General features: G+C 42.4%; 3 protein-coding genes across 3 annotated transcripts in view; 1 reads left to right on the forward strand and 2 right to left on the reverse strand.

Moving 5' to 3' along the window:
- The window catches only part of ltbp3 (latent transforming growth factor beta binding protein 3), a 33,564-nt gene extending 25,899 nt beyond the window's left edge, over window positions 1-7,665 (reverse strand). Inside the window, exon 1 of the mRNA XM_079565509.1 lies at window positions 6,960-7,665. Coding sequence (XP_079421635.1) covers window positions 6,960-7,200 — 241 coding nt within the window. The 5' untranslated portion in view covers window positions 7,201-7,665. The remainder of the gene's footprint in view (window positions 1-6,959) is intronic.
- Window positions 7,666-11,194: 3,529 nt separating this feature from the next.
- On the reverse strand, window positions 11,195-13,537 carry LOC306970456 (uncharacterized protein). Its single transcript, XM_079566436.1, has 2 exons — window positions 12,473-13,537; window positions 11,195-12,371 (listed from the first exon to the last, which is right to left on the reverse strand). The coding sequence occupies exons 1-2, from the start codon at window positions 13,149-13,151 to the stop codon at window positions 11,449-11,451; spliced, it is 1,602 nt and encodes a 533-aa protein (XP_079422562.1). The 5' UTR covers window positions 13,152-13,537; the 3' UTR covers window positions 11,195-11,448.
- A 10,508-nt stretch (window positions 13,538-24,045) lies between these two features.
- Window positions 24,046-26,516, forward strand: LOC306970194 (LRRN4 C-terminal-like protein). Its single transcript, XM_079566072.1, has 2 exons — window positions 24,046-24,456; window positions 25,609-26,516. The coding sequence occupies exon 2, from the start codon at window positions 25,615-25,617 to the stop codon at window positions 26,296-26,298; it is 684 nt and encodes a 227-aa protein (XP_079422198.1). The 5' UTR covers window positions 24,046-24,456; window positions 25,609-25,614; the 3' UTR covers window positions 26,299-26,516.
- Window positions 26,517-26,996: the final 480 nt, after the last annotated feature.

Below are 26,996 nucleotides of genomic sequence, written 5' to 3' on the forward strand. Positions count from 1 at the left end.
ACTGCCCCCCCCCCTCGCTCAGCAACTGGGAGGAGAGTGTCAAAGATGGCAAAGAGGGCTGTTTGTTTGAGCAGGGTGCACACCAAAAACACACAACACACACAGTCCCTTGTGACGTCCCCGAAGTCACCTCTAATTGATACTTTGTTTTCCAACATTTTTACTGAACTGCCATCTTTGCAGCTCAAAGTGTCTTTCTTGTCAAAGGTGATGAGATTTTGAGACACTGAATTTATGGGAGAAAAGGATAAAAAACCGAGTTGCACTTTTCACCCAGACTTATTGTTGTGCAAAACTAAATTTAGTTTTATGGGACTTACAGTCAAGGCTCCAGAGCAGCTTTGAAAATGTTCCACTGAATAATTTGATTGTTGCGGCCTCATAAAGGCTTTATCATTAATGTTTATCACACTACCAGACAGAAGCACTTTTAAATGTCCTGGGTGAAAAGGTAAGATATAAATGTGCAGTCGAGGCTTGTTCTCCATAGAGATGGGCCTCAGTGTCATTGGCAGTTGAACGACAGAGTTAACAACTTTTATTTAGATCTTTTCAGAGGACATAATAAAATAACCTAATAAATGCAACCAATTTACAACTGGCAACAATTAAAAATGTGATTTCAATTCAACTGCGCTTACTTGTGCAGTAATATCTTTCCTTTTTTATTGCACAGTCCAAAGCAATGCGATCCAAAATTACATCCCCTTAAATAACCACTGTTTCCATCATGCATAAATAGACAGGCCGAGGTGACAGAATCTGCATCCTTAAATAATATCCCATAATCCTTCGCTGAAAGTCACAGACATGACTTGAGGCACATAATAGATTTCAGTATGACGTGCTCGTTTCTCTGCTTTTGGTGTTGTTTGTGTTTGGGAGTCGTGCCCAGCTCTCACCTCTGAGCTCTGTCCAGTTTGTGGCAACAAACGGAGTGCCCAAGGATTTGGGTTTCTGGCGTCAGACCGCCTTTTCCAGAGTTTTGGCTTCGATGTAAAAGGAGAGTCGGAGGAAGAACCCTGGGCAGCCTTGAACTGTAAAAACAGACTTACAAATAGTGCCGCGTGATCAATCACAATGGAATTAAAGTAGGAATTTTAGCAAATCACAACAGCAGCAATTATTAAGAACTGTATAATAATGTCCTATACAAACTTACACTTATTGTATGTAAGATTTGCTCTCCCTAATGTTTATTTAAATGTATATTTCTTCTTTGTTAGTTTTGCACACTGCAGTCTTTTCTCAAATGTTTATGACTTTGAACTTGAACTTGTTTGAACTGTTATCCAGAGCACAAACGTATCCCTAACTTCCCTGATGCGTTTTAATCATCCCGATTCTTCTCAGCACATGAGTTTCAGGTGGCTTTATCGCCCCAGTAATGCTGACAACTATGAGCAGCTCACGTCTCCTCAGACCTGACCTGGGACATCACCCACTCGTTCCTGCTGCGATGGAGATGTTTTGTTTTATGCAGCAGGAAGCCAAACATGAGGCTTTAATTCACATGAGGTTCAAATACATCGGACCTTCTTCCAAACGCTTTATTTGAAAAACCCACTGCAAAAATAGCATTGTCTGTCTATTTGGGGTTTTACAAGTGTTTAAATGCTCAAGTGACGTAGCAAAACACTACATGCTTTAAATACCAGATCTAATCACATTTGCAAAATCTCTCGGAAAAGTTGCAATAAGATTTTTTCCCCCCAAATTCATTTCAGTCCCTAATTCTTCCAAGCATGAGCTGAATTGTCCTTGTTTCCTTTCACTAAATACCAAGGCACAACCAAAACAAACCTCAAATTCCCAACTGTCATTCATTTATTGCTAAATACGGGCCATGGGAACTTCTGAAATAGCCTGACCCAATCTCTCGATGGCCATTTTAGGGAGCTCAGAGCTGGCAGCAATAAAACTGCTTCCTTAGCGATACTATTCTGTGACACGCTGAGACAATAGCGCCCTTGATAAGAAGCGATAACAAGTTACTCTATGGGGAATGAGGTCATAAGACAAATGGGAAGACAGACTGAAACATTATGGGTGTGGGCTATCCATCATAACAGAGCAAGTCAATAAGAACAGAAAATATAAGTTGTTTTACGAGAGAGGGATGTCTGAAGCAGACACAAAGAGACACTTTACAGAGCGCTTTGAAGTGTAGAAAAAATATCTTGGCCATGAGATATTTTGACAACCAAACACATGGAGATAATCACAGCTTTGATCTAAAAAACAGTGTAGCTCTCCTCCACATCCGATAGAAAAAAAAAAAACTTAGCAGGGGAAATGTATTTTCATAAGATCATTTATGTGATTTACAAAGGCCTTTTTCCTCGACATTCAGCAAACGCCTTAAAAACAGTAAATATTTCATCTGGTTCAAAGTTATGGTTGGGGCATGCCCACGAATTTAGGAACAATTCCAACTTTCTGTCAACCTAAGGAAATAAAAATATATTGTTTTGGGTTGGTACAGTCAAAACGTTCCACTAAAAGTTAAAGTGCTATTGGTACAAAATGTAGATGTTTTATGTGATCATGAGAGTGAAACTCACTTGATTTTTCCAGCCCCAATAAATTACTGGTTTTGTTCACAGAAATACTCATACATGTAAAAATATTTCATTTTCAACATGTTATATTAACAACTACGTATATCAGTGGTTCCCACCATCACCCTGTGAGGACAAATTAAAATATATACACTGTGCACCTCGACTACTGTAAATTCCCCACAGATAATAGCATTGAATAAAATAGCATAAAGACGGATTCATATCAGATATCCTGGGAAAGGCTGGTGACCCACTAAAAATGGTTCTGCAACCCACTTTTTGGTGCTGACCCCTGTTGGGAACCACTGATCTAGAGAATGAATGTGCGTAGTTACCAAAAAGTATTGTTCAAGTACAGATTTGAAAACAATTTGATCTGCTGAACCAATGCGCTGTGTTTTCCAGAGCTTAACCCGACGTCAAATGCACAGCTTGCTAAAACCTGCCCATGGCCACTTGAACTTTTGTCACATGTGTGCTTAATATAATGAATAGTCAAACACACCACCATTATGTTTTTGTTTGTCTTACCCTGTATAATAAATCGCTCGGTAATGGCTGTAACGACTACATTCAAAAGCTGAGGACAGATTGTATAATCTCACTGTCTGTGTTTGACAGTGAGCTCAGTGTTCGCTGCAGCACAAAGGCTCAGGTAAAGGGGACATTAGTGATTTACCGTCTTCAAGGGGTATAAGCCAGGCTGAATATTACACTGTCTGCTCCGTGCAACGTGTCTTTACTGAAGACTAAGTAGCTCTAATAGACAAGCAAAGAGCAAAGACGTAAAAGCTGTGATAGAGACTGCACATTACTGTAATACTGAAGGGCTATGAGAAAAACAAAACACAACCTGCCAGTGTCATATCAGTGAAGACAAATGAGTTTGAAACTAGCTGAAGCTTTAATATAGGAGTATGTCCATGCAGATTCAAAGTACTTTGTAAGAAACGTTTCTAGGTTCACCACAGTATTCTGCAACAAACTCCTCAGGGATCATATTCACTTCTTGATGAATGAACAACGCACTGACACCTCATACATCTAATTTACGCAGTAGTATACATAATTGGATACATTGTCAAACTATTCTGAAGTAGTACAAGTGCATACAACGCTAATGTCCTTCCCAGACACATTATATTATTTAAAACCAAGAAAAAGATATACTATAATACTTAGAGTACACTGGTGTCCATTGAGGGCCGGACATTAAAGTGTAAACGACGTGGTGGGGCACAGATTGATGGTCATTGCGGTGAAACATTCAACTGGGTGCATTTAGCAGAGGATTAAACCTTTATTTAGGCTTGAGATCTTAATGCCAGCTCTGTCTCACAATAAAATGTTGGTTTTTGAGGTTATAATTGTGTAGAATCATTTTTACTTAAAAGGACAATCTTTTGGGGGATGTGTGCCAATTCAGCAAGAAGCTTGTGTAGGGCGGCATTTGGCCCCGGGGCCCGAATTTTGGCCACTTCTGTGCAAGACAAACTATACTGTGTGTTGCTATCAATTGCATTATTCTTTTCACCACATTTATTTTCTTTAAATCTCTATTTAACCATGTAGAACGCACAGTAAGCAGGTGGTTTGCGCTGTAAGAAGCCATAATAAAATAATATCCATGTGGTTACTGGCCAAGAATCTGACTTTAATTTAAGGACCATGAAAACCCTTTCCTTCTTTCCGGTGTGTTTTGAAGGCTGTGCCATAGTATCTGGGACGCCTCGCAGTGAAAGTAAAGCTCCTGAGTTCTTAGCCTCACTTGGCTGATGTCACAACCACACAAATATGGAAAAGTCTTCATATTGTTGCTGCTATAGCCACGGCCGTTTTAACACGGGAGAGAGAAATTTCCACTTGTCCGCACCACATTCCAGGCCTCTCGGAGAACAGCGGCGTCTTCTCCCTCCTCTCTCCTGGAGCCTCTATGCGGTCGCCCATATTACAAAGCTTTTTTTTTCTCTTTTTCAGATATGACCATTGTGAGGAGCGATAGACAGGTGACCATGAAATATTCCGCACTAAATGTATGCAGGCCAAATGGAAAAGCAGAATGAGGTATTTGAGGAATTCACGATGTCTCTGTCGACTTATTTGACACAGAAGCTCCAAAACATGACGCGGGGTGGAGAGAAATGAGGGTAGCGAGAGCAAGCCGGTGGTCGGCCAAAGAACTGACTTCACACCGTGTCATGGGTGGGGGTGGGGGGGGAATCACTCAGCTCCAAAAAGCATGGACTCTTAATTTGATGACATTCACCATGTACAGACTAAACACAGCATTAAGCATCAACAGGAGCAACCATACGTCAAACAGCTCAGTGGTGATTTACGTTCATTGGCTTCCATTTTGGCCCCAGCAGCAGCACAAAACAATATCAGACTCACAAGAGAAGAGGCAGGCAAATCATCAAGCATAAAAACATGGTCCATAAGAAGAAATATTATTATACAATTTAGAGCTGGAATACCTGGTACTCTAAAAATGTGGAAAATACTGTCACAAATTTCCTGACATGACACCCTTTTTGTAATACAGTATGTACAGCACTGGCATTTGTAGAAAGCGGTGTTTTACTTTGGGCTACAGTTGGGAGGTTCGGCCCACCTCCAAGCAAACCTGCCAACCTCTGCACTAGAGCTTCCTCGTCAAAAAACAAAAACAACATGTGTAGGACTTTCCTGACCTGATGGTTCTTTTGATTTAGAGAGAAGTAAAAACATTGAGCAGCAATGATTAAAGTAAGATCATTTACAGTGTGTTACTCAGCTAAATCGAATGCAGAAACTAACTTGAAACTTTAAAGAACTTACAGCACGGTGGCTGGGTGGTTAGTGCCCAGGCTCAATTCCCAGACCGTGAGTTTGCATGTTCTCCCCGTGTCTGGGTGGATATTTCTCTCCAACAGGTGCTCAACAGGTTAATCCTCCATCTACAAGATTCTGATCATTCGCCTGACCCAAAACCTGGAGAAAGGTCCGACCAGCATTGAAGGATGGGTCAAATGCAGAGGACAGATTCAAAGCTTAATATTACAAAGCAATGGTTGACTAAAGGCAGCATGTTCTTTTGGAGACTCACATTTGTTTTGTTTTATTGCCTTTTTACTTTATGATAATTATGCTTATATACAACTTACATTACCTCTCTACCTAAGCCTCTGCATTGGCTGCGATTCCCCAGTCCTAATAGAGTGATGTAGAGGAAAAATCGCATCAGTGGGACCCAGTTGTGGCCCGGCCTGAAGTAGACTGTGCGGCTCCGGGTCTCACCACAGTTGATCTGATACAGCGGCAGCAAATGCCAACCAGACACAGGCACGGGAGGCATACATCTAAGAGAACATTTATACCCGTGTAATGAGCCATGCTGCACTAATTAAAGTGTAATATAGGAGCGTTTTCCAGAGAGGAGGATCAACCCACCTCACCCACCTATTTACGTGGCTTTACTCACATTTACGCATAATGACACTAAAGAAAACAGGAAACGTCACTGATTTTCGGTGTTTACTTCATTGCACAAATAAAAGGTAAATTTGCCTTTGACTATTAATACTCCGGGAGTTCTAGAACAGGGTCAAGAAGTTAAAACTGCAGTAAACATGTCACTACTGGATGGAGGATATTTCTGTAATCAGTATTATTCATTCATCCGAATGTTTTAGTGATGTCAATCGTCCCATAAATTTGACTAGAAACAACCTGTGGCAAGTTGATAACAGATTTATGCTCTGAAACCTGGAAACCCTTCCATTGCCTGTGTTTTGGCTTGCAATGAGTCATTTATTGATAGTCTAGTTAAGCCTTCTTCTATACAGTATCAACAGAGATTTACAACAAAGGAGATTTTGTGAATGCAGAACAATCTTTATAAGGACAGGTCCAAGATGGTTGGCACAGATGCCCCAAAAATACTGGTGCAAAATCAGGAGTACATTTCAGAATCACAACAGTTAAAACTAAAGATTGAGAGAAAAAAGTGTGAACCCTACACACCGACTATGGGCCTCCACGAGGCTCATTTTAAACTGCACTACTGCAAGCGGCCACTAGTCTTCCTGAAAGTGAAAGCTCCATCAAAGTTGCTTTGCAGATGTGGAGAAATGTGACATTTTTAAGACTAGTAACCACTTATTACTACGCTGTGTAAACTGGGCATTGTGCTCCATTTGGACCCATCAGTGGTCAGTAAGTTTAATCAATAGGCTATTATTAACCCAGCATGAGCCTGATTACAACAATCTGATCATAATGTAAACTTTCTTAAAATAGAAAGTTTTAAGGAAGTTCTTTGATGTTATTTATTGTGTCAAGTCAGGTTACAGTCAGCTCGTTATTATTAGTCAAGAGGCCTCACACAATAATCTCTGCGGCAGTGGCACTTACCGACCCTGAAGCCCTGTCCGGTGAGGGTGTCCCCTGCCTGTCCATTCTCCGAGATGAGCGTCCTGTTATTGCCCTGCTCGCACGTATCTCGACAGTGTCCCTTGAGGCAGATCCGCTTGCACACCAGAGGAGCGATGACCACCTTGAAGCTCTCCCGGGCCGAGACGCGCTCCGTGCACCACACCAGCCTGTGCACGCTAAGCCACAGGACCAGCAGATGGACCGGGATCACTGAGGGCATCCTGGCATCCTTTCACTGCCCTCCACCAACTCCCGGGACATCCAAACTATCTGCGCCTTTGTGGTCCCAGGCGCAACTTTGACGTTTCATACGGCGGAAAAATGCGCGGATTTTCACGATTTCTTCCCCCCTTTAACAAAATAAAAATCACTTCCCCTGCGTACCCAAGTGATCCGCGAGTGAAAAAACAGTCTCTGGCATCTTTGGAAGTTCCCTCTGGCCTGGTTTTGGACGGTAACGCTGGGGTTGTCCTCGCTTTAGCCGCGCTCTTCTCGCCTGTTGCTTTTGGGAGTTTGGAGACTTTGGATAGAGTGCGTATGTGGGTTTTGGAGAGAGAGGGAGAAGGGAGGAGAGTGTGGAGAAGGAGACGGGTGAGCCAGCCCTCTCTGGAGAGAGCTGGCCCGGGGCCAGTCAGGCGGCGCAGGAGCAAAGCGAAAAGTGGTTTCCTTGTTGGTTATTTCTCCCAACACCTCCTCCTCCCTGGCCCAATACAGCCCCCTCTGCAAACTACAGCTGTGTGCGCTACTCAGCAAACGACAGTTTAGCATCATTTATGTCCAAGCACCTTTCATTTGGCAGCCTAGCAATTTTACTTGACTTAAAGTTAGCTGAAAGTCACTAGTCTTCCCGTTTAGTACAACTGAAAAAAAAAAAAATGCAGTTTAATGGGAATGTTTTTTATTTGCTTATTTATAGCATTGGAATATTGCTCATAGATTCTATCACAATCAAACTTCCGTGTCCTTTTTGGACAAGTCATCATCAAGTCATCTCTGTTTAAGTTGTGCCACTGTATTTCAAACTTTCTATTGAGCTCGAGGGCCCAAGGTGTCAGAGCCACAAAAGAAATCAGGAGAATTAGAGGCTGAGTCACTTCCTGTTTTAAAAGTGAATGTTTGCTTTGAATCATTCAGGAAATCAGTGCATGGCCTCCTTGGGTTCACAGGCCTCTCACACATTTCTGCAGGACTCTGCGAGCTGCTGTCAGCGATAAGCACTGCCAAGACACACAGCCCAGTTACTGCCATGAAATGAGAAGCCGTGTCCAAAACTGTTAATTAGACCAAATTGAAGTCATATTATCACAATAAAGAATGCATTATGCACCATGTGACCCTATGCGATAGTTTATGAGGGAACATTGTGTTATAGACTGCTGTATTTATCTCACCAGCTCATGTTTTCACAGGTCCATATCCGCTCAAAGTAAACATACAGTTTATGTTAATTCTACTTAATGCCAGACTCTTAATATAATGTCTCCTAAGATCAAATGTAAAATGGAGCAATAAAACAAACAAGCTCGAGACATGAAAGAACACGTATTGTAAAGTGCTCTTGTTTCAAAGAAGTCTGTATTGTAGAACTAGCAGAAATACTGTATACTGCTGGTGCATTGGGTTTTTTGAAAACACAGTTATTAAGCACTTAAGCTTAATATGTCAAACTAATGCATTGTTTGTACTAAATAAATAAGTGGTCACATTTATATAGCTTTCTACCTGCTTTAGGCAGTCAACATTACTTTACATCAAGGAACCACCTACACCACTCCCCCATTCACACTCTCATTCATACACCAGTGTACGCAGACACTGGAGGCAAGGTGAGTGAAGTGTATTGCCAAAAGACACATCGACAACGTGCACATGCGCAGGATTCGACCCTTCGATCACAAGACGACCCACTCTACTCTTTGCACCACTGTCGGCCGCATTTCAAACTCTTCTTATGAGCTTCATATGTGCATCATGTCACTGTTGGTTCACCTTATTCCTCCCGTCACCCCTTTCACAGTCGCAGTCCTCGCGGTGCTCATGCTAACAGTGCTGTAATATCAATCTGGCTCCTGCCAAGTAACAGACCCTGACCTGTGCAATACAAGTTCAGCCCACATTTTTCAAGTACTACACACATCAGTAACAAAATGCTCACCCAAAGAATCTATCCAGCCCATGGGTGCACAGGGGCTGAAGAGATTCTGTCTATTTCTCACAATAGGGCTGAATCACAGTTGAAAAATGTGGTTTAAAATAATCAGTTTTAATGGCTGCAATCAGCAAAGGTTGCCATTATTAGGGTAAAAAATCAAAGTATCCTATTTCCATGGTGTCCTTTAATGAATGACCTGCGAGCCCTGTTTAGAAACATGTTCTGAAATGCAGATAATTTATGTATTCGTTTGCAGTTCATAAAAAATGTACCATTTTAGATGTTAAGCAATTGGTTCCGCTCAAAATGTTGTGTTGATAATAATTAGCACATGCACTATAACACTTTAAACAATGCATGGTTCGTCCAATTTCTATTGCTATGTCCATATTAAATAAATAAATGAGCAGCATATAACCATAGCTCACGTTTGGAGGAGCGTGTCTCCATCCAGCGTGTCTTTCCTCCTCAGTCCGGGCTACTCTGGTGTTTCCTGATGCTTCTGTGAAAAGACATGCTTGGCTGAGTGATTCAATATTGGCAGAACAAGAGTGAAAGTAAGTGTGTCCCCACAGCAGCTGGCAGAAGCTTCAGAACCTGAAACTGAAGCTAAAATATGTCAAGCAATATTTTTTTTTCTGTTGTTTAAATCTAACTGAAACATATGCAAAACACTGCATATTTTTCTATGTCCAGTGTGTTTTTGTTACGGCTTCTATAATGATAAGGGCAGGACAAATGGTAGTTTGTGAACACAGCTATCATTACAGAGCATTGGGAGGGTAGTAAAGTGTTATTTTGGACCTGTCCTGGGGCGTGTCTGCAGCACCTACACAATTTGTTTGTCAATGCGTCGATGTGGAAACTCCTCTCCTCATAGCTTCCCTCGTTTTCTGCTGGGGCACAATAAAACACATCAGCAGAACCAAAACGCTTTAAGCCAAAGTGGAGATAGATGAGGTTGGAGGCCGCTTCGAACTTCAGATGTTTGGCATTAGCTTTGACAGTGTTGCTGGACAGACAGGGATCACAAAAAAAAGGCCCTTTAATATATCATCATTAACAGAAACAAGAGAACATACTGTATATGTGAAGCTTATATAAAAAAATACATTTAACAATAACTGCTTGAAAGTTTTTTTGAGCTAACACACAAACATAGCAGATAACATTATCACAATACACAGATATTATTGTTTCTATTATTGTTTATACCAGTGGTTCTCCTCCTGTAACTTCAGGACCCACCCGCAACCTCTCAGAGACAGAGAGTTATTGTATATAGCAATTTTCTCACAGTTTTTGTTGATTCAAGCATTAATCAAAGCGCTGACTGTCAGAAGCATCACATTTTTATATTAAAAGCCACTTTTGGGTCCGACACGTCCAGTTGAGAACCACTGGTCTATACAGTTCAATATTGTAATTTGGAGATTATAAGGACAGTGATGATGCAAGTGTCAGTATGTACAGAAAATGTAAGATCAGAGCGATACATTGACACTAAATAATCAATATGTAGGTACTGAATATTCACAACTCAGTGTTGTCTAGGAAAGATTCTACAAAATGTGGAATGGTAAGTGTAGTCAGTTATGAGGATATTCATGTTTTTCTCTATATAATCTTACAATTTTATAATTTCCTCAGGGGGAGTTTAAAATGGGATGAACGGTAACATCACTGTCACATTAGAAACCAAGGAGGCAAAAAATGCTGCCGTTAAGTATTTAGGGACATCTAGTGGTAAGGCTCCATATTACAAATGCGTTGGCGGTACAGAAGAACTTTTTTTTGAGCATTTGTTTGTTTAAATGAGTACAATTTATTGCTCCATGTGCAAACAATCCAGTAAAATAGTGCATTTTAACCCTGTAACCACATTATGTGCTCAAAGAAAACCTTGGTTTATATCATTAAGAAACAAAAACAAACAGGCACTAGATGATAAAACTGGACGCTCATGTACAGAAGAAGCAATGTGACGAGAGTACAATAAAGCACTTGGAAGCTGTAACAAGTACTTTTCTCCCTTTGACTCGTTTTTTAAGGAGGTCTTCACGAGTTGCCAATATGATGAAAAGTTTGGCAGAAAACTATACATAGTTTAAAAGCCATTTTGCCATAATTGAATATGACAAAAGCATATGACCTCATCTTATTTTTAAACACAATAGAAACAAGAGCAGTATTGGAATGGATTCATAAAATTGGTTATGAAGATGAAAAGTGACATATAGTTTAAAGTAAACAGTTTTACAGTTGTGACCTGTAATACTGAGAAGTAATGTTTGTTTGGTCACCATTCAAACACTGCTAAACACAGTCCACCCCTCCACTGTTCTCTTCCTCTGCTCCCCACTCGTCAAACCTCATCTGAGGAGATGGCGCAGCCGGATGGAGGTTGTTCATGTCATCAATGGGTTCCTGCTCTTGATCCTCATTGGCCCCAATGTCCATGTGCCCACCCTCGTCCCGGTGTGTGCGGACATGTTTGCGCAGTGCTGCAGGCTCCTTAAAGGTGCGATTGCAGTAAGGGCAGCAGCAGGGCCTCTCTCCAGTGTGAATGAGCTGGTGGTGCTTGAGGTGCTGCAGTCGGCTCAGGCGTTTGCCACAGATGCCACAGACGTACGGCTTCTCGCCGGTGTGTGTGCGCCGGTGTTTGCGCAGACCATCCAGATGGCGGAAGCAGTTGCCGCACTCAGAGCAAGAGTAAGGCTTTTCCCCCGTGTGGATGCGCAGGTGCGTTTTAAGGGCTCCGGATTCACGGAAACGGCGACCACAAACGGCACAAGGATATGGCTTTTCCCCAGTGTGGATGCGGATGTGCTTTTTCAGACTTGAGATCAGACGGAAAGTCTTGCCACACTCTATGCAGTGGTGTGGCCGGTCAGCAGTGGGCACCGCTGCTGTCCCCATTCCTGACGGTCCAGCTGTGTCTTCTGCCCGACCTGGTGAGATACTGGCCCCAATAGACGTTCCAGTTCCAGTTTTCTGGTCACTCAGCCGCACAGGGGGCATGGGTCTTTGAGGACGCAGGGGCTGAGGAAAGGAGCGCTGGGAAGGTCCTTCGGCAACAAAGCCAAGGTCAACATTTTGAGCAACATTTTGAGATCCCTGTTGTTCATGATCCCCACTAGGCTCCTTCCTGATGGGCTGCACCGACGCTGGCACCGGTCTCTGCTCCTCCTTTATCTCAAACCGCGATGCTCCTCCTGGGCCTTGTGATTGCCTCTCATCTGAGAACATTACATCAACAGTCAACACATGCATAAAATGAAATATACATTGAGCAACTAAATGGAATAATGCACCAGTAAAAAAAATACAACACAGTTACCTGGTTGGGAGTTGGAGCACATGTGGGAGGTGTTTGATCCAAAGGTGTCCATGCTGTGGTTTGTTACAGAGCCATCTGGCTGGATTGAAAGCTGGCACATTTTGTAATCATTACTCGGGCCGAACCCCTGCAGAGACTCATGGACTGAGCCTCCAAGACCAAGGTCAGGTCCGCTCACATCCCTTTGATTCTGGGGGTCTCGCTCCATGCTTGAAGGCAAGGAAGCCATGGAGGACAGAGAAGGTGCAAAAACAGACTGGTTGGCCACATGTGGCCCCGAGTAGATCTGGAGTTGATCTATGAGTTTCTGCGCACTGCACAGACAGTCCTGGAGAGTCTTTAGCTCCCTCTCAGACACTTCCAGACGGACTTTCAACCTTTCATTCTCCTGGTCCTTTTGCATCAGCTCCAGCTGAGTCTCATTCAGCACTATCACCACTTCACCGAGAAGTGCGTCGACAGCGGCGGACATAGCTGTCTGGATGGTTGGTGCCAGCCGTGACTTCAGCGACGTGACAGTCATACTGCTCTGTGTAGCTCCGTATACGACCTTTTCACCTTTTGTGTCAAAACAGGACTCAGACCCAGTCCTGTCAGAGACGTGTGTTATGTTCGCCTTTCTGCCGCTGCTTGTGGATGAGTCCATGCTACCAGCAAACCCTGTCCGCCTGGAGCTCATGTTAGCTTTACCGAGCTCAAGGTGCAAACACGATCTTTTAAAATGCCTGCAATAAAGACATTTGGGCTTTGGTTTGAATTTTATTGGGCATTAATTGTTTTGTTGATTGGCGCAGTTTCCTTCGCTGTTTAACAAAGGGCGAAACATCCACAGGGCCCGGATGCCATTGCTAACTAACGCCAACACAGTAGCAGTACGCTGGGTACAAATTTAAGTTGCCTCTTTCCTGACAAATGAACCAAGCTGGCAGCATTTATTCGGACTTCTCACTCCTGCAGTGCCATTTAAAGACGACGAAACAACCGCCCTCACGGTGCGGACTCACCCGATTGCAGCTTCTGTTTGCACAAACTACACTAATGTAAACTACAAATATCTGTCGCACCGCTATGACGTCAAACAGAAAAGTCACAGGGAATAAATATATTTTTGTTTACATCTATTAATGTAGCTGCAGTCAAGGCAGATTTAAATATTTTATTTCATAATTTAATTGTTTATTAAAAAGGACAAATAATTCATGTAAAGACAATACAGTTCATAATTAATATTTAATATTTCATTGGTTTCATTTCTATGTAAATAAGGGAGAACGTATTTTTTGGTTCCGCTTTAATTTAAGTTGCTACGGGGACAGTATAGGCGTGGCACAGAGCAACATGAGGCCACCGGCACTCACATGAAGCAGAGTCCGAGAGAGAAGCCAATTAAGATTATAACTTTATTTCCTTGGAGTTTAAGCGGCCAATGAGGTATTTTATTTAAGCTTTGTGATATTTTGTGTGATTATCTGTGACATTATTTTAAGTTTTATTGTCTTAACTTTTTAGTTCTGACGGCATTGTACTGGCATGATTAAGGCATGTGAAGACATGATAGCCAAATAAATGTCTGTGGAAACTAGAGGATGACTTGAGCCTTGATTAACTCTGAGGGAGTAACAGTCAGAACTCAGCCTACATCGTGCTGGAGAAGAGAGAGGAGAGAGCGGGGCCTGTCGCAGCCGCGGAGCCGACAACGAGCAGCTCGTTAAGGAGTGACGTCGCGCTCTAAGCATCAAAGGAAAGGCCGACTGCATGCGCGGACTGCGTGCACGGACAACCCAAACCAGAGGCAACCAGGGTCCAGGAGTGCAGCGTGGTTAACCTACCCTCAAGTAACACGTTTAAAACAAGTTAAATGTGAAGAAGTGGATTAACCTAGCTAACTTTAAAGGGACTCTACAAGTGCATTAAAGGGGTAACCTGCTGCGGTCTTAAGTACAAGTTTAAGTTCAAGAAATTGCTTTTGTAGCACAGAGACTGTTAATAAGCATATTTAAGTTGAATTACAAGTGTTTTGACCATTTTAAAGGGTACATCAAGGTACTTAAAGGGCAAGTCATATCATTTTTGTTTGACTTGAAGTTATTTTCTGTTTTGTAACAAGTGAAGATTTATTATTTTGATTTAAGTGTTGTAATACACATTTAAGTTCATCGTTTAAAGAGAGATCTTTTAAGTTGATTATTTGTAACCACCCTTTGAATGGTATTTAAGTTGAGTTAAAGCTACTCACAAGTAAAGACATTTTAAGTTAAAGTTAAGTAATTAAGCCCAACGTTCACACAAGAAGAATAGTGACATGGCCGACCAAAAGGACTATGACACTGAAGTTGTGGAGTTGCTGCAAGAAGTAAGTCCTGAAGAAGAAACTACAGACACAAGCTCAACAGGCCAAACAAAAGTAAGTGCTGGTAAAGCTTCTGCAGAAGAGGTCTTGAGGAAAAGTTTGAGACTGAGAAAACTCACTGAGAAAGGCCAAGCGCTGCGTGAAGAAAAGCAGAAAAAGCTTCAAGCTCGCTTCACTCACAGTTATGACAAGTGGAAAACTGCTGCTAAAGAAGCCAAAAGAGCACTTGATGCACCTGTTAGCGCAAGTTTGCAAACTCACATCGTTCAAGTCCGATATACCTGTGGAGAGGTGAAAGATGCCTATGAAGACCTACGCAGTTATGAAACTCCGGATGGAGACACCCGCCGCAGAGTGGACACATGTGATGCAGTTTCTCAGAAGATCATACGACAAGCACAAGAGAATCTTGCAGCAGAAGAAGGTGGAAAGGATATAGAAAGATCCGTTCAGTGGAGTGAAGCTGGCTCAGTGTTCATTTCAGCAACCTCCCAAAGATCCAAGCACTCAAGCAAGTTGTCTGTCAAAAGGCAAGAAGCAGCAGCAGAAGTGGCTGCAACTGAAGCTACTCTCAAGGTGATGGAAGAAATGGAACGTGAAAGACAGAAACTTGAAGATCTGGAATTGGAGAATAAACAAAGGCTTGCAAGGCAAGAAGCAGAGAACGCTGAAAACCAAAGAGCTTTCGAGCAAAAGAAAAGAGAGCTTGAACGCTTAGAGACAGTTAAACAGATGAACGCTGCTAAAGCACGGCTGAAAGTGTATGAGCAAGAAGGCAACTCGGATGAAGAAATATCTGACCTTCTGCATGACAAGAGCAAATCAAGAAAGACCACATCAAGATCAGTGAGTCATGCTGAACCCAAGTTTGCACTTTCAGTACTCAATCCAATTGCTAAGCCATTTACTATGCCACAAGACACCACGAGAGGGCGACCTACAAGCGATGCCACACAGGAAGATGGAACAACAGCACTGGCTAAAGCATTAGCAGAGTCCATCAACATAAGCCGTTTACCAGTTCCAGAACCCGCAGTTTTCAATGGCGATCCTATCAAGTACAAGGATTGGAAAATGTCGTTTCAAATGCTTATTGAAAGAAAGAACATCCCAGTCAGTGAAAAGATCTACTACCTACGCAAGTATGTTGGTGGTCCGGCAAGAAAGGCTGTTGAGAGTTACTTCCTGTTGGGAACAGACACGGCATACCATGGAGCTTGGGACACTCTGGAAGAAAGATATGGAAGTCCATTTGTAATCGCCAAAGCCTTCAGAGATAAGATTTCGTTGTGGCCGAAGATTGGAACAAAGGACAGTGCTGAACTAAGAGAGTTCTCAGACTTTCTCAGAGGTTGTGAAGCAGCAATGTTCCAAATCAAGAGTCTCGAAGTCCTAAACGACTGCAGTGAGAATCAGAGAATGCTCAGCAAGCTTCCTGATTGGCTTACAGCAAGATGGAATAGGAAAGTCATTCAGATTGAAGAAGAGTGTGGTTCATTTCCAACATTCAGCAACTTTGTTGACTTTGTCGCAAGAGAGGCCAAGATAGCATGCAATCCAGTGACCTCGTTGCATGCACTCAAAGCAAATGATTCTGAGAAGATGAAGACTCCAAAGATTCGAAGTGTTGGAGCAAAGACATTTGTAAGCAGCGCAGAAGAGAAAACGGAAACAAAGAAGTGTGTTTTCTGTGAGAAATCCAATCACAACATTCAGACATGTCGAAAGTTCATGGAAACGGTGATAACTGAAAGAGTGAAGTTCGTACAATCCAAAGGACTGTGTTTTGGATGTCTCAGCTTTGGACACCTTTCCAAGAAATGTGAAAAGAGAAGTATCTGTAATACATGCAAGGGAAGACATCCAACATGTTTACATGAAGAACGAGACAGAGAGTCCAGAAAGACTCAGGACAGTGAGAAAGAACAAAGGGATACTAAAGGGATGAAGGAATCGAAGGACACCAAACAAACTAAAGAACAAAGTAAAGAAACAAGCGAGGCTATCTCAAATCGTGTGATCCAAAGTGACAAGAGTGACCTCACGTCCACAATCGTTCCAGTTTGGTTATCCACAACAAGCAACCCGGAACATGAAACACTGGTATACGCCCTTCTGGATAGTCAAAGTGACACGACATTTGTTCTGCAAGAAAAGGCAGACGTTCTGGACACAGAGAAGAAAGATGTGCAGTTAAAGCTCTCCACACTGTCGTCCAAAGACTCAGTCGTTCCAAGTCAAAAGCTATTAGGGCTACAAGTTAGAGGCTTCTACTCGACAAAGAGAATCCCTCTTCCTATGACCTACACAAGAGAGTTCATCCCTGCCAATCTAAGTCATATTCCCACACCCAAGACGGCAAGAGCATGGCCTCACTTAGAGCACCTCGCAGAAGAGATTGCCCCTCTGATTGAATGCGATGTTGGTCTGCTCATAGGTTACAACTGTTCACAAGCACTGGTACCAAGAGAAGTTGTGTCAGGACAAGACAATGAGCCCTTCGCCCAAAGAACAGATCTTGGCTGGACAATAGTTGGAGGTGTTGATCCATGTGTTGACTATGGAGACGCTATTGGATGCAGCCACAGGATTATTGTCAAGGAAGTGACACCCAGCCCAACATCTGAGCAGTTGTTGAAGGAAGTGCACTACATTTGTCGCACACAAGTCAAGGAAGTAGTCACACCATCAGATGTCATCAAGGTGCTAGAGTCCGATTTCAATGAGAAGAAAGTGGAAGACTCTCATTTCTCTCAAGAAGATTTGCGCTTCATTTCAATCATGGAGGAAGGAGTGAAAGTACAAGAAGATGGACATTGTGAGCTACCTTTGCCGTTCAAGGAAGACAGACCAAGTTTACCGAACAACAAGAGCTGTGCAGAACATCGACTCAAATGCCTCAAGAAAAGGTTTGAAAGAGACAAACAATATCACAACGACTACACAAAGTTCATGAATGAAACAATAGAGCATGGAGATGCAGAAAGAGTTCCTCCTGAAGAACTGTGCAAAAGCCCGGCATGGTACATACCGCACCATGGGGTGTATCATCCCCAGAAACCCGGAAAAATAAGAGTGGTGTTCGATTGTTCGGCAAAGTATGAAGGAGTCTCGTTGAACGATCATCTGTTGACAGGACCAGAGTTAACCAACAGACTGGTAGGAGTCCTGTGCAGATTTCGGAAAGGCCCAGTGGCAGTGACATGTGACATAGAACGCATGTTTCATCAGTTTAGAGTCAGAGCTGAAGACCAAGACTATTTTCGCTTCTTGTGGTGGGACAATGGAGATTTTCACTCTACTCCGTCTGTCTACCGCATGCGTGTGCACCTGTTTGGAGCCGCCTCATCACCGGCCTGCGCAAACTTTGGTCTCAAGTACATTGCGGCACAAGGTCAAGGACAGTTCAGTGAAGTGACGATAAGGTTCATTGAGAGAAACTTTTACGTGGACGATGGCCTGATCAGCTGCCACTCTGAAGAAGAGGCAATCCGTCTCGTAAACGAAGCGAAGCAACTCTGCTACACTGGGAAATTGCGACTCCATAAGTTCATTTCCAATAGCCAACAAGTACTCGACTCTCTTCCCAAAGAAGATTGTGTAGAGACGGTAAGAAACCAAGACCTTGCATTTGGCGAGCAACAGATTGAAAGAGCTCTAGGCGTGAAGTGGTGTATCGCCTCAGACCATTTCCAGTTTCGAGTAGTTGTGAATGAGCGTCCACTCTCCAGAAGAGGAGTGTTGTCAACTGTAGCTTCCATCTACGACCCACTCGGGTTTTTGGCGCCTTTCGTTCTACTTGGCAAGCAAATACTACAGCAAATGTGTCGTGACAAGGCAGACTGGGACGAACCACTCTCAAGTGAACTCAAGCCACGGTGGGAGTCCTGGTTGTCGGATCTCAAGAACCTTGCAGAAGTCAAGATCGACCGTTGTTACCTTCCAAAGGATTTCCAAGCAGTTCAGAAATATGAACTCCACCATTTCTCAGACGCAAGTGTTTCAGGATATGGAGTTTGTACCTATTTAAGAGCCATCAGTGAATCAGGACAAGTCCATTGCTCACTTGTATTCGCCAAGTCCAGAGTAGCACCCAGCAAGGTAACTACAGTACCAAGGTTGGAGCTGTCTGCAGCAGTTGTCGCAGTACGTGTAAGTGACATGCTTAAAGCAGAATTAGAGCTGGAAAACACAGAAGAATTCTTTTGGACGGATTCGCAAGTAGTCTTGGGATATATCAAGAACGAAGCAAGACGCTTTCATGTTTTCGTAGCGAACCGCATCCAACGTATCAAAGAGAGTACTCAACGGACACAGTGGAAGTATGTTGCATCAGAGGACAATCCCGCTGACCATGCGTCTCGTGGACTGAAAGCCAAAGACCTCATCGCTTCCAGCTGGTTCAGTGGACCAAGTTTTCTCTGGCAAGAAGAGCTTCCCAGCGGAGAGATCAAGGTGGGAGAACTTGATGCAGAGGACCCAGAAGTACGCAAAGCTGTTGTGCACCACACACTAACAAAGATGGATTCTCTGGCAGAACGTTTTCTGAAATTCTCCAGCTGGTCAAGACTAGTCAAAGCTATCGCAAGGCTCACCAGATTTGTGAAAGAGTTTAGGAACATACAAAAGAGAACCAATGAAGCCACAAGTCTAGAAGAAAGACAAGAAGCTGAATTTACAATCCTAGCCATTGTACAAAGATCAGTCTTCTCCAAAGAAATCAAGGAGCTTCAATCCAGACAAGACTTGATGAAAGACAAGGCAAGTAGGCTGCATCGACTCAATCCCTTCCTGGACCACAAGGGTATCCTCAGAGTGGGAGGTAGATTAGAGCAAGCTACATTGCATCCGCATGTCAAGCACCCAGCTATCTTACCGAAGACCTGCCACATAACAAAGTTACTGATTGGTCACTATCATCAGCAAGTGCAACATCAAGGGCGTGGCATGACGATAAACGAACTAAGAGCAAATGGCATTTGGATACTCGGATGTAGTCAAGCAGTAGCATCCTATATCTACAACTGTGTCAAATGCAGGAAATTCAGACTAGGAACAGAAGAGCAGAAAATGGCAAACCTGCCCAGCGAGAGAATGGAGACAACTCCTCCCTTCACGTATTGTGGGATGGATTGTTTCGGCCCGTTTTATGTTAAAGAAGGAAGGAAAGAGTTGAAACGCTATGGACTGCTGTTTACGTGCTTGTGCTCACGCGCAGTACATATCGAGTTACTTGACGATCTGTCAACTGACGCCTTTCTAAACTCACTCCGAGCTTTCATTGCCCTACGCGGAAATGTGCGTCAGCTTCAGTCAGACCAGGGCACCAACTTCGTTGGAGCAAGACGTGAGTTCCTGGAAGCAGTCAAAGAAATGGACCAGGAAAGCCTGAAGCAATTAGGCTGTGAGTTTGTCATGAACCCTCCCTCTGCCAGTCATATGGGTGGAGTCTGGGAGCGGCAAATCCGCACAATCAGAAGTGTGTTGACCTCCATTCTGGATCAGTCTTCTCGAACACTAGACAGTTCATCGTTAAGGACCTATCTTTACGAAGTGATGGCTATAGTAAATAGTAGACCCATCACCCCACACCTACTCAACGATCCTACCGGACCTCAACCACTTACGCCCAATCGTCTTTTGACCATGAAGTCGTCAGTAATACTACCACCACCAGGAGACTTTGTAAAGGAGGACCTGTACCTTTGCAAGAGATGGCGTAGAGTTCAATATCTGGCCAATGAGTTCTGGCACAGATGGAGAAAAGAATACTTAATGAGCCTACAGCAAAGACAAAAATGGCAGAAAACAAGGAGAAATGCACAAGTCAACGACATAGTGATCATAAAAGATGACACAGCACCCAGAAACGATTGGAAACTCGCTAAAGTCACCGCAGTGTATCCAAGTGAAGACGGATGTGTTCGTAAGGTGCAGCTGCTAATCAGTGACTCAGCATTAGATGCCCATGGAAAGAGACTCGGTAAACGAGTACACTTGGACAGACCGATCCACAAGACTGTTACACTTTTAGAAGCAAACTAGTCCCACATATGTTAAGTTAATTATAGTGGAAATCACAAGTGATTTGGTGGGAGTGTAGCTGCAGTCAAGGCAGATTTAAATATTTTATTTCATAATTTAATTGTTTATTAAAAAGGACAAATAATTCATGTAAAGACAATACAGTTCATAATTAATATTTAATATTTCATTGGTTTCATTTCTATGTAAATAAGGGAGAACGTATTTTTTGGTTCCGCTTTAATTTAAGTTGCTACGGGGACAGTATAGGCGTGGCACAGAGCAACATGAGGCCACCGGCACTCACATGAAGCAGAGTCCGAGAGAGAAGCCAATTAAGATTATAACTTTATTTCCTTGGAGTTTAAGCGGCCAATGAGGTATTTTATTTAAGCTTTGTGATATTTTGTGTGATTATCTGTGACATTATTTTAAGTTTTATTGTCTTAACTTTTTAGTTCTGACGGCATTGTACTGGCATGATTAAGGCATGTGAAGACATGATAGCCAAATAAATGTCTGTGGAAACTAGAGGATGACTTGAGCCTTGATTAACTCTGAGGGAGTAACAATTAATAAAGCCATGAATGATCTTATAAAACAAACTGAACACACAGAATGCTTTATCAGTTGTACACACAATATAATTTTAAGATTTCAGTGTATTTATTTATTTATACAGCCTATTTGTTTTATTACACCTATTAGCCTAATTTATAAACTTCACCCCACTAAAGTAGACTTACTATTTTAGTTGTCCTTTTTTCTTTGTATGCCTTAAATCAACATAAAAAAAAGTAAATAATAATAAGAATAATAATAAAAAGACATGAAACACTATTTTGAATGTTTTGTCATTATTATTAAATTGTCATTAAAGTATACAAGAAGAAAACAGAGAGTGCTTCAATCTTCTCAAGAGTTTTATTGAGAAAGTTAAAGAGCTCTCCACTTGCTGTGAGGAGAGCTCTGAGGGCACTCGGGGCAGTGACCCCCAAACTGGAGGAGTGGCTCCAGCAGATCCCAGGAAATACATCAGACATCTCGGTCCAGAAAAGTGCAGTTCTAGGAACAGTAAAGATACTGCGCAGAACCCTCAAGCTCTATAATAGTAGTAGTAGTATAGTATAATATATACGCAGTGAGTCTAAGAAAGATGATAAGAATGAGTGCAATGAATGCTGCTGAAAACTATTTTCTTGGATCAATGAAAAAAATATGGTCCCTTTTTTTAATAGAATGGAATATGCTCGGAGGCACTGACTTTGTGCTGGTGTAATCTTTAGTGACAGTATTCTTATTATAATACAGTAAATCACACCTGTCATTGTAAGCAGACTCTATATGCTGTTTCCTGTACCATGAACTTGTCCCAGTTTCTTTCACTTTTGTAATTACGGGGGAAAATTTGATGAGAAAAACACAGTCACACAACCACAGCAATGCAGGAGTTGCTGATGTTTTTCACAGAAATCTGGGCAGTGCTTGATGCAACAAACTGTTTAAGTGCTACCATCTGCCTGACTGCACTGTGTCACAGCAGAAATATGAGTGATTTCATTTCTCTTCAAGTGGCTCTTTGTCACACCAGCACTCCCTTAATACCGCGGTAAATAGGAACCGGTGATGACTAAATCCACAAACCCAAAATGGGCATGTCAAAACTTTATGACATAATCAATTTACATAACGTATAGAAACATTATACAATACATATAGGTTATTTACAGCAGTATCCTCCACAAGAGCTCCATCTGCTTCACACTTCCCTCCCACGCCCTGTCTGCAAAATACTCAGCCAAAAATGCTGAAAAAATCAGTAGGTCAGAGGCCCCAGCTTCAAATGGACAACTCCAAGCTAAATATTTTCTTTACCTTAAGTGCTACAGCGTGTTCCAGAAACTCCCCACAAACCTTACAATTAGGAAAAGAAACTTGAATACCTTTTAATGGATCATTCCAATGGGTCAAACCATGAGACGACAGATTGGAAATTCCACCAGTTCATTACGGACTGTGCGTGCGGTTTATGCGTCTGTTCATTTATTTGTCAGCAGTGTTGAACAGTCATTGCTTATTCAGTGGAAATTACTATGTCGTCTTTGCTCAATAATTGACAATAAATCCAGGCGTGTTTATTTACTTCTGGCTTCTTAACACTCATTGTGTTTCTCAAACTCTAGCATGATTAAGTCACCACGCTGGTCCTCATGCTCCTCCTTGTCCTCTGCAGTTATAGTCTTTCTTTTAGTTAGAGATTCTTTTATTTATGTTGTAAAGTTGTTCATGTCTTGTGACTTTGTCCTTGTTTAGACTACTATTAGCTGTCCTTTAGTCATTGTTTTAGACCTGGTATAGTCCTTTTATAGACCTGATTGAGATCCGGTGGTGTTTGTGAGAATAACAGAACCACAAACACTGCGCAAAATAAATATTAAAGGAAAAATCCCGGATTTCTTTTCTAGTTATGGAATGAAATCTGTTTTGTCTTCCTTCAGTATATTGTAAACTCAGACATTTGTGGGGAAAACACTGTAGATCTAAATATGAAGCATTTGTATCTATTTCATGAACTTGGAGGCTTGTTTTCTAGCATTCTTGTGAAAGTGACCCTGAAAAGTGACCCTACAAGTAGTAAATGTGCCTATAAACATATCCCTGTTAAGAATTGGGAAGCTACAAATATGTTTGGAAGATTAGGGATGTGTTTGTACCCCCACCAACATTTCAATTTAGCTTCCTCTTTCATTGTTTGAAATGAAAAAAAATCAGGTATAGGGCCTTTAAAACCACACCTTCCAGGCAATATATATGCTAACCCTAACCCTAACTGTTGTTAAAAAATGGGGCATGGAGATGTAAAGACACATGTTCTTTGAGGCATATTTTCCAACAAAAAAACCTAAAAAAAAATCAATGGTTTGATTTTGTTTTATTTATTTGTGAAATGTAACATGGTATAGCTTTGGCTCCAAAGATTTTTCATCAAATCGAATCAAGATCAGAGCTTTTATTTCAGAAACAGGAGCACATCTTTAACAAGTCACGGCTGGCCCGTTACCCATATTTAGACAAACCAGCCTCAGTTCATTTGCAGGCCACAATGTTTTGTCACACGTCTTATTCAGGTGAGAGGTTCAGCTGATGAAAAGATAGCGATAAGCCGATCTGGAGCCACCCGCATTTTCTACTGGAAATGACTAACCCCAAAATCCTGCTAAAACCTGTAAGCGAAACATTCCTTGACTCTTCCACGGTTCCCTGGTCCTGAAAAGGCGAACAAGAGCTCATTAACAGGCGGGACAGCGTTGAGATGCGCAGACGCTTGGCTCACTTGGGCAGATATGTAACATGTGATGCATCCTATGGTAATAGTATTCACCGTCATTCATTACTAAGGCATTTCAGGAGGGGAGGAGGAGGCTGGGATGGGTGAGGGAGGGGGGACAGGGGGGGTTTGTGGGAGGGCAGAAAAGAAGGAGGTGATTGTCTTTGGGAGAGCGAAAAACGTATAAAGGAGAGACGTACCAAGATTGGCAGCAACAAGTGGCAGATAAGCAAGTACGGCTCGAGCCTACGCTTTTGAAACAAAGTTACAGGAGGCAAGAAGGTAAGTCTACTTTTATGCTTTATGGTGCTTTCATTGTTTTGGTTTCAGTGAAGACTTATTGGGTTGGAAAGGGAATTCAGAGCAAAGTCCATTCATTTTTGGCATAGTTTTTCTGGTGCTGCCCGGAGAACTAGCTGCATGTTCAGGTGTTGTTTTTCTTCAAAATCTTCTAAGGGCTTCGGCTGTAACGGGATACAGCTGACTGGACTGTATCACTCAAGGGGTGTGTGTGTGTGTCGGCATATGGTTGTGCAATAAGGTCTGGAATGTTCAATTAGTTTCAGCAAAGATTAACACATTAAGATTTTGTACTTATTATGAAGAGTGTATTCTCAATAGAGTAATGGAAAAGGCGGCGTAAGCGGTGAGTGGGAATCAGTTACATTCCCTCAAGCATTAGAGTACATTGGATTAAAAGGGTCTATTCTTCTTGTAAAATAAAGAACTCTTATCCGGAAGAGCCACAACCAGTTCATTAGTTTGTTTACTGTGAATGTGTCGACTCAACCAGGGCTGCATCAAGTCTAAACAAGGACAGACTCCAGCTCAAACCAGAAGTTAAACATGTTCACACCGGGACTAAACAAAGGTTTTACCAGACCACGTTTCGCTGAACTAAAAGAATAACGATTCTTAAGAGCCACATGCAGCTCTGAAACACAGGCTGCAGATGTCTGTTCAAAGAATAGTTTTACTTCTTTTTGAGGGATTTCCTTTTCAATTATCAATATTCTTCATTAAAATGTTTGGTTGCTCTTCTCACCGTCTTCCCGATTACATCCTAAACCCGAAATCAGAGTTTTACGGTAAAACAATCACTCAGCACTCATATAGTATTTTCAGCAACTGCTGCTTGAATAATTATATGGATGACTGTTGTTTTACTTCTGCTTAAGGACATATAGTTCAAAGAAACGTTACGGTTACATGAGGAAATATGTTGCTAGACAACCCACCTCTGGAAAGTTGCTGCATGCATACGTAATTACCATACCATCCTTTCCAAGAGGGAAAACTTCATGTCTTTTTATGTACAAAAACTAAATATGAGCCAGGGACAGCTGTGAACCCAGGGGTCCTGTATACATCAGATATTTCCAATGCAAAAAAACAGATTTTCCAACATTCATATTTCCTGGCTTCTCTCCACAGAGCGCTATGGCAGGCCGCTGGGACCTTCCACTCCCCCTGATGATGATTTGCATCCTCAGAACTATCAGCTCTATGCCCACGGCCTCCAAACCTCCGGAGTTTGACTCCCTGGACGACGTGACTCTTTTGGGATCTCCAACCGAGGGTTTTGTGATAGTTGGCGATTTGGACTACACTACCACCCTCTCTGTGCCAATAGTACCAACAGATGAAAGATGCGACTATAAACCATGCCTCGACGACCAGCCTTCGTGCTATGAGCTTTCCATCACTACGGGGTGTTTGTGTCCTGGCTTAACCTTGAATAACCAGCCCCCGTTGGCTCCCGATTTAGGGTCGGTGACTTGGAACGGGTCTGAGGTCATCGTGAAATGGTGCGAGCCCCTTTCTGATGTTTCAGAGTACGTCGTAACGGTGGGTGGACAGGAAAAGTACAGATTTAGCAGGGAGAAAAGGAGCGGCAGCATCGGACAAGTCGATAACGTTGCTCAAGTGTGTGTGAGCGCAGTGAATGACGCAGGAGAGAGCGGTGGGTCTTGCGTGATGTACCAGCCCGAAGACAGGAGCTTACCTCTGACAGTGGGACTCATCGGGGGGGCGCTGGGGTTGCTCTTGGTGGTGCTGCTGGGTGTTCTGGTGTGGAGGAGGAGGCAGAGGAAGCAGGAGGCCAACATCTCCAGCGCTCTGTGAACGGGGCAGGATGCTCAAGAGATAAGACTGTCCCACGAGACCCTTCGCAACGAATGCAGTTAATTAGGGCTTCATGCACAGAGGCGATCTGCGGAGCACAAATTAGCTATCAACAAGAAAGTCGTGAGTGCTAAATTTGGCTCACAACGAAAAGGCCAAACAAAGGCATTACTATTAGACAACATTTTCAGTTAAATATGATAATTAGCGTCACTGCACTGCTTATTCAAAGTCATTTGAGGAAAAACACGCTTGTATTTTTTTAGACTCCAAGTCCCACATAAGAAACCAGTTTGAATGTGAGTTGGTAAAAGCATATTGTGTTGCACTTTGCTTTTTGTGTTTGAATCCAGTGATGCTCTAGACTGAAACAATATTTTTTGTAATTTGGTATTTATACAGTATTTGAATCATAATGTTGATGTGTTAAAATTTAACATAGAAATGTGTGGTCAAAAGCTCTCTGTGAGAGTGACACGTGTTGTTACAAAAGACCATAGGTTTGTCTGAAATGTGCTGTAGTGTAGACAGTGATTTGTTTTGTATAAACTGGCCTTCCATTGAGGCTACATTTTCATAACATTGTAATTGAAATGGTCGAATAAATGCAGACACAGCTTAAGGTACATTAAAAGTTCTGTTTACAGTCTGCTTAAAAGTACATAGAGGCCTTGTCCACTCTGAATCCACCCAGATCT

This window comes from Gobius niger (assembly GCF_951799975.1).
Source record: "Gobius niger genome assembly, chromosome: 11".
Classification (NCBI taxonomy): Eukaryota; Metazoa; Chordata; class Actinopteri; order Gobiiformes; family Gobiidae; genus Gobius; species Gobius niger.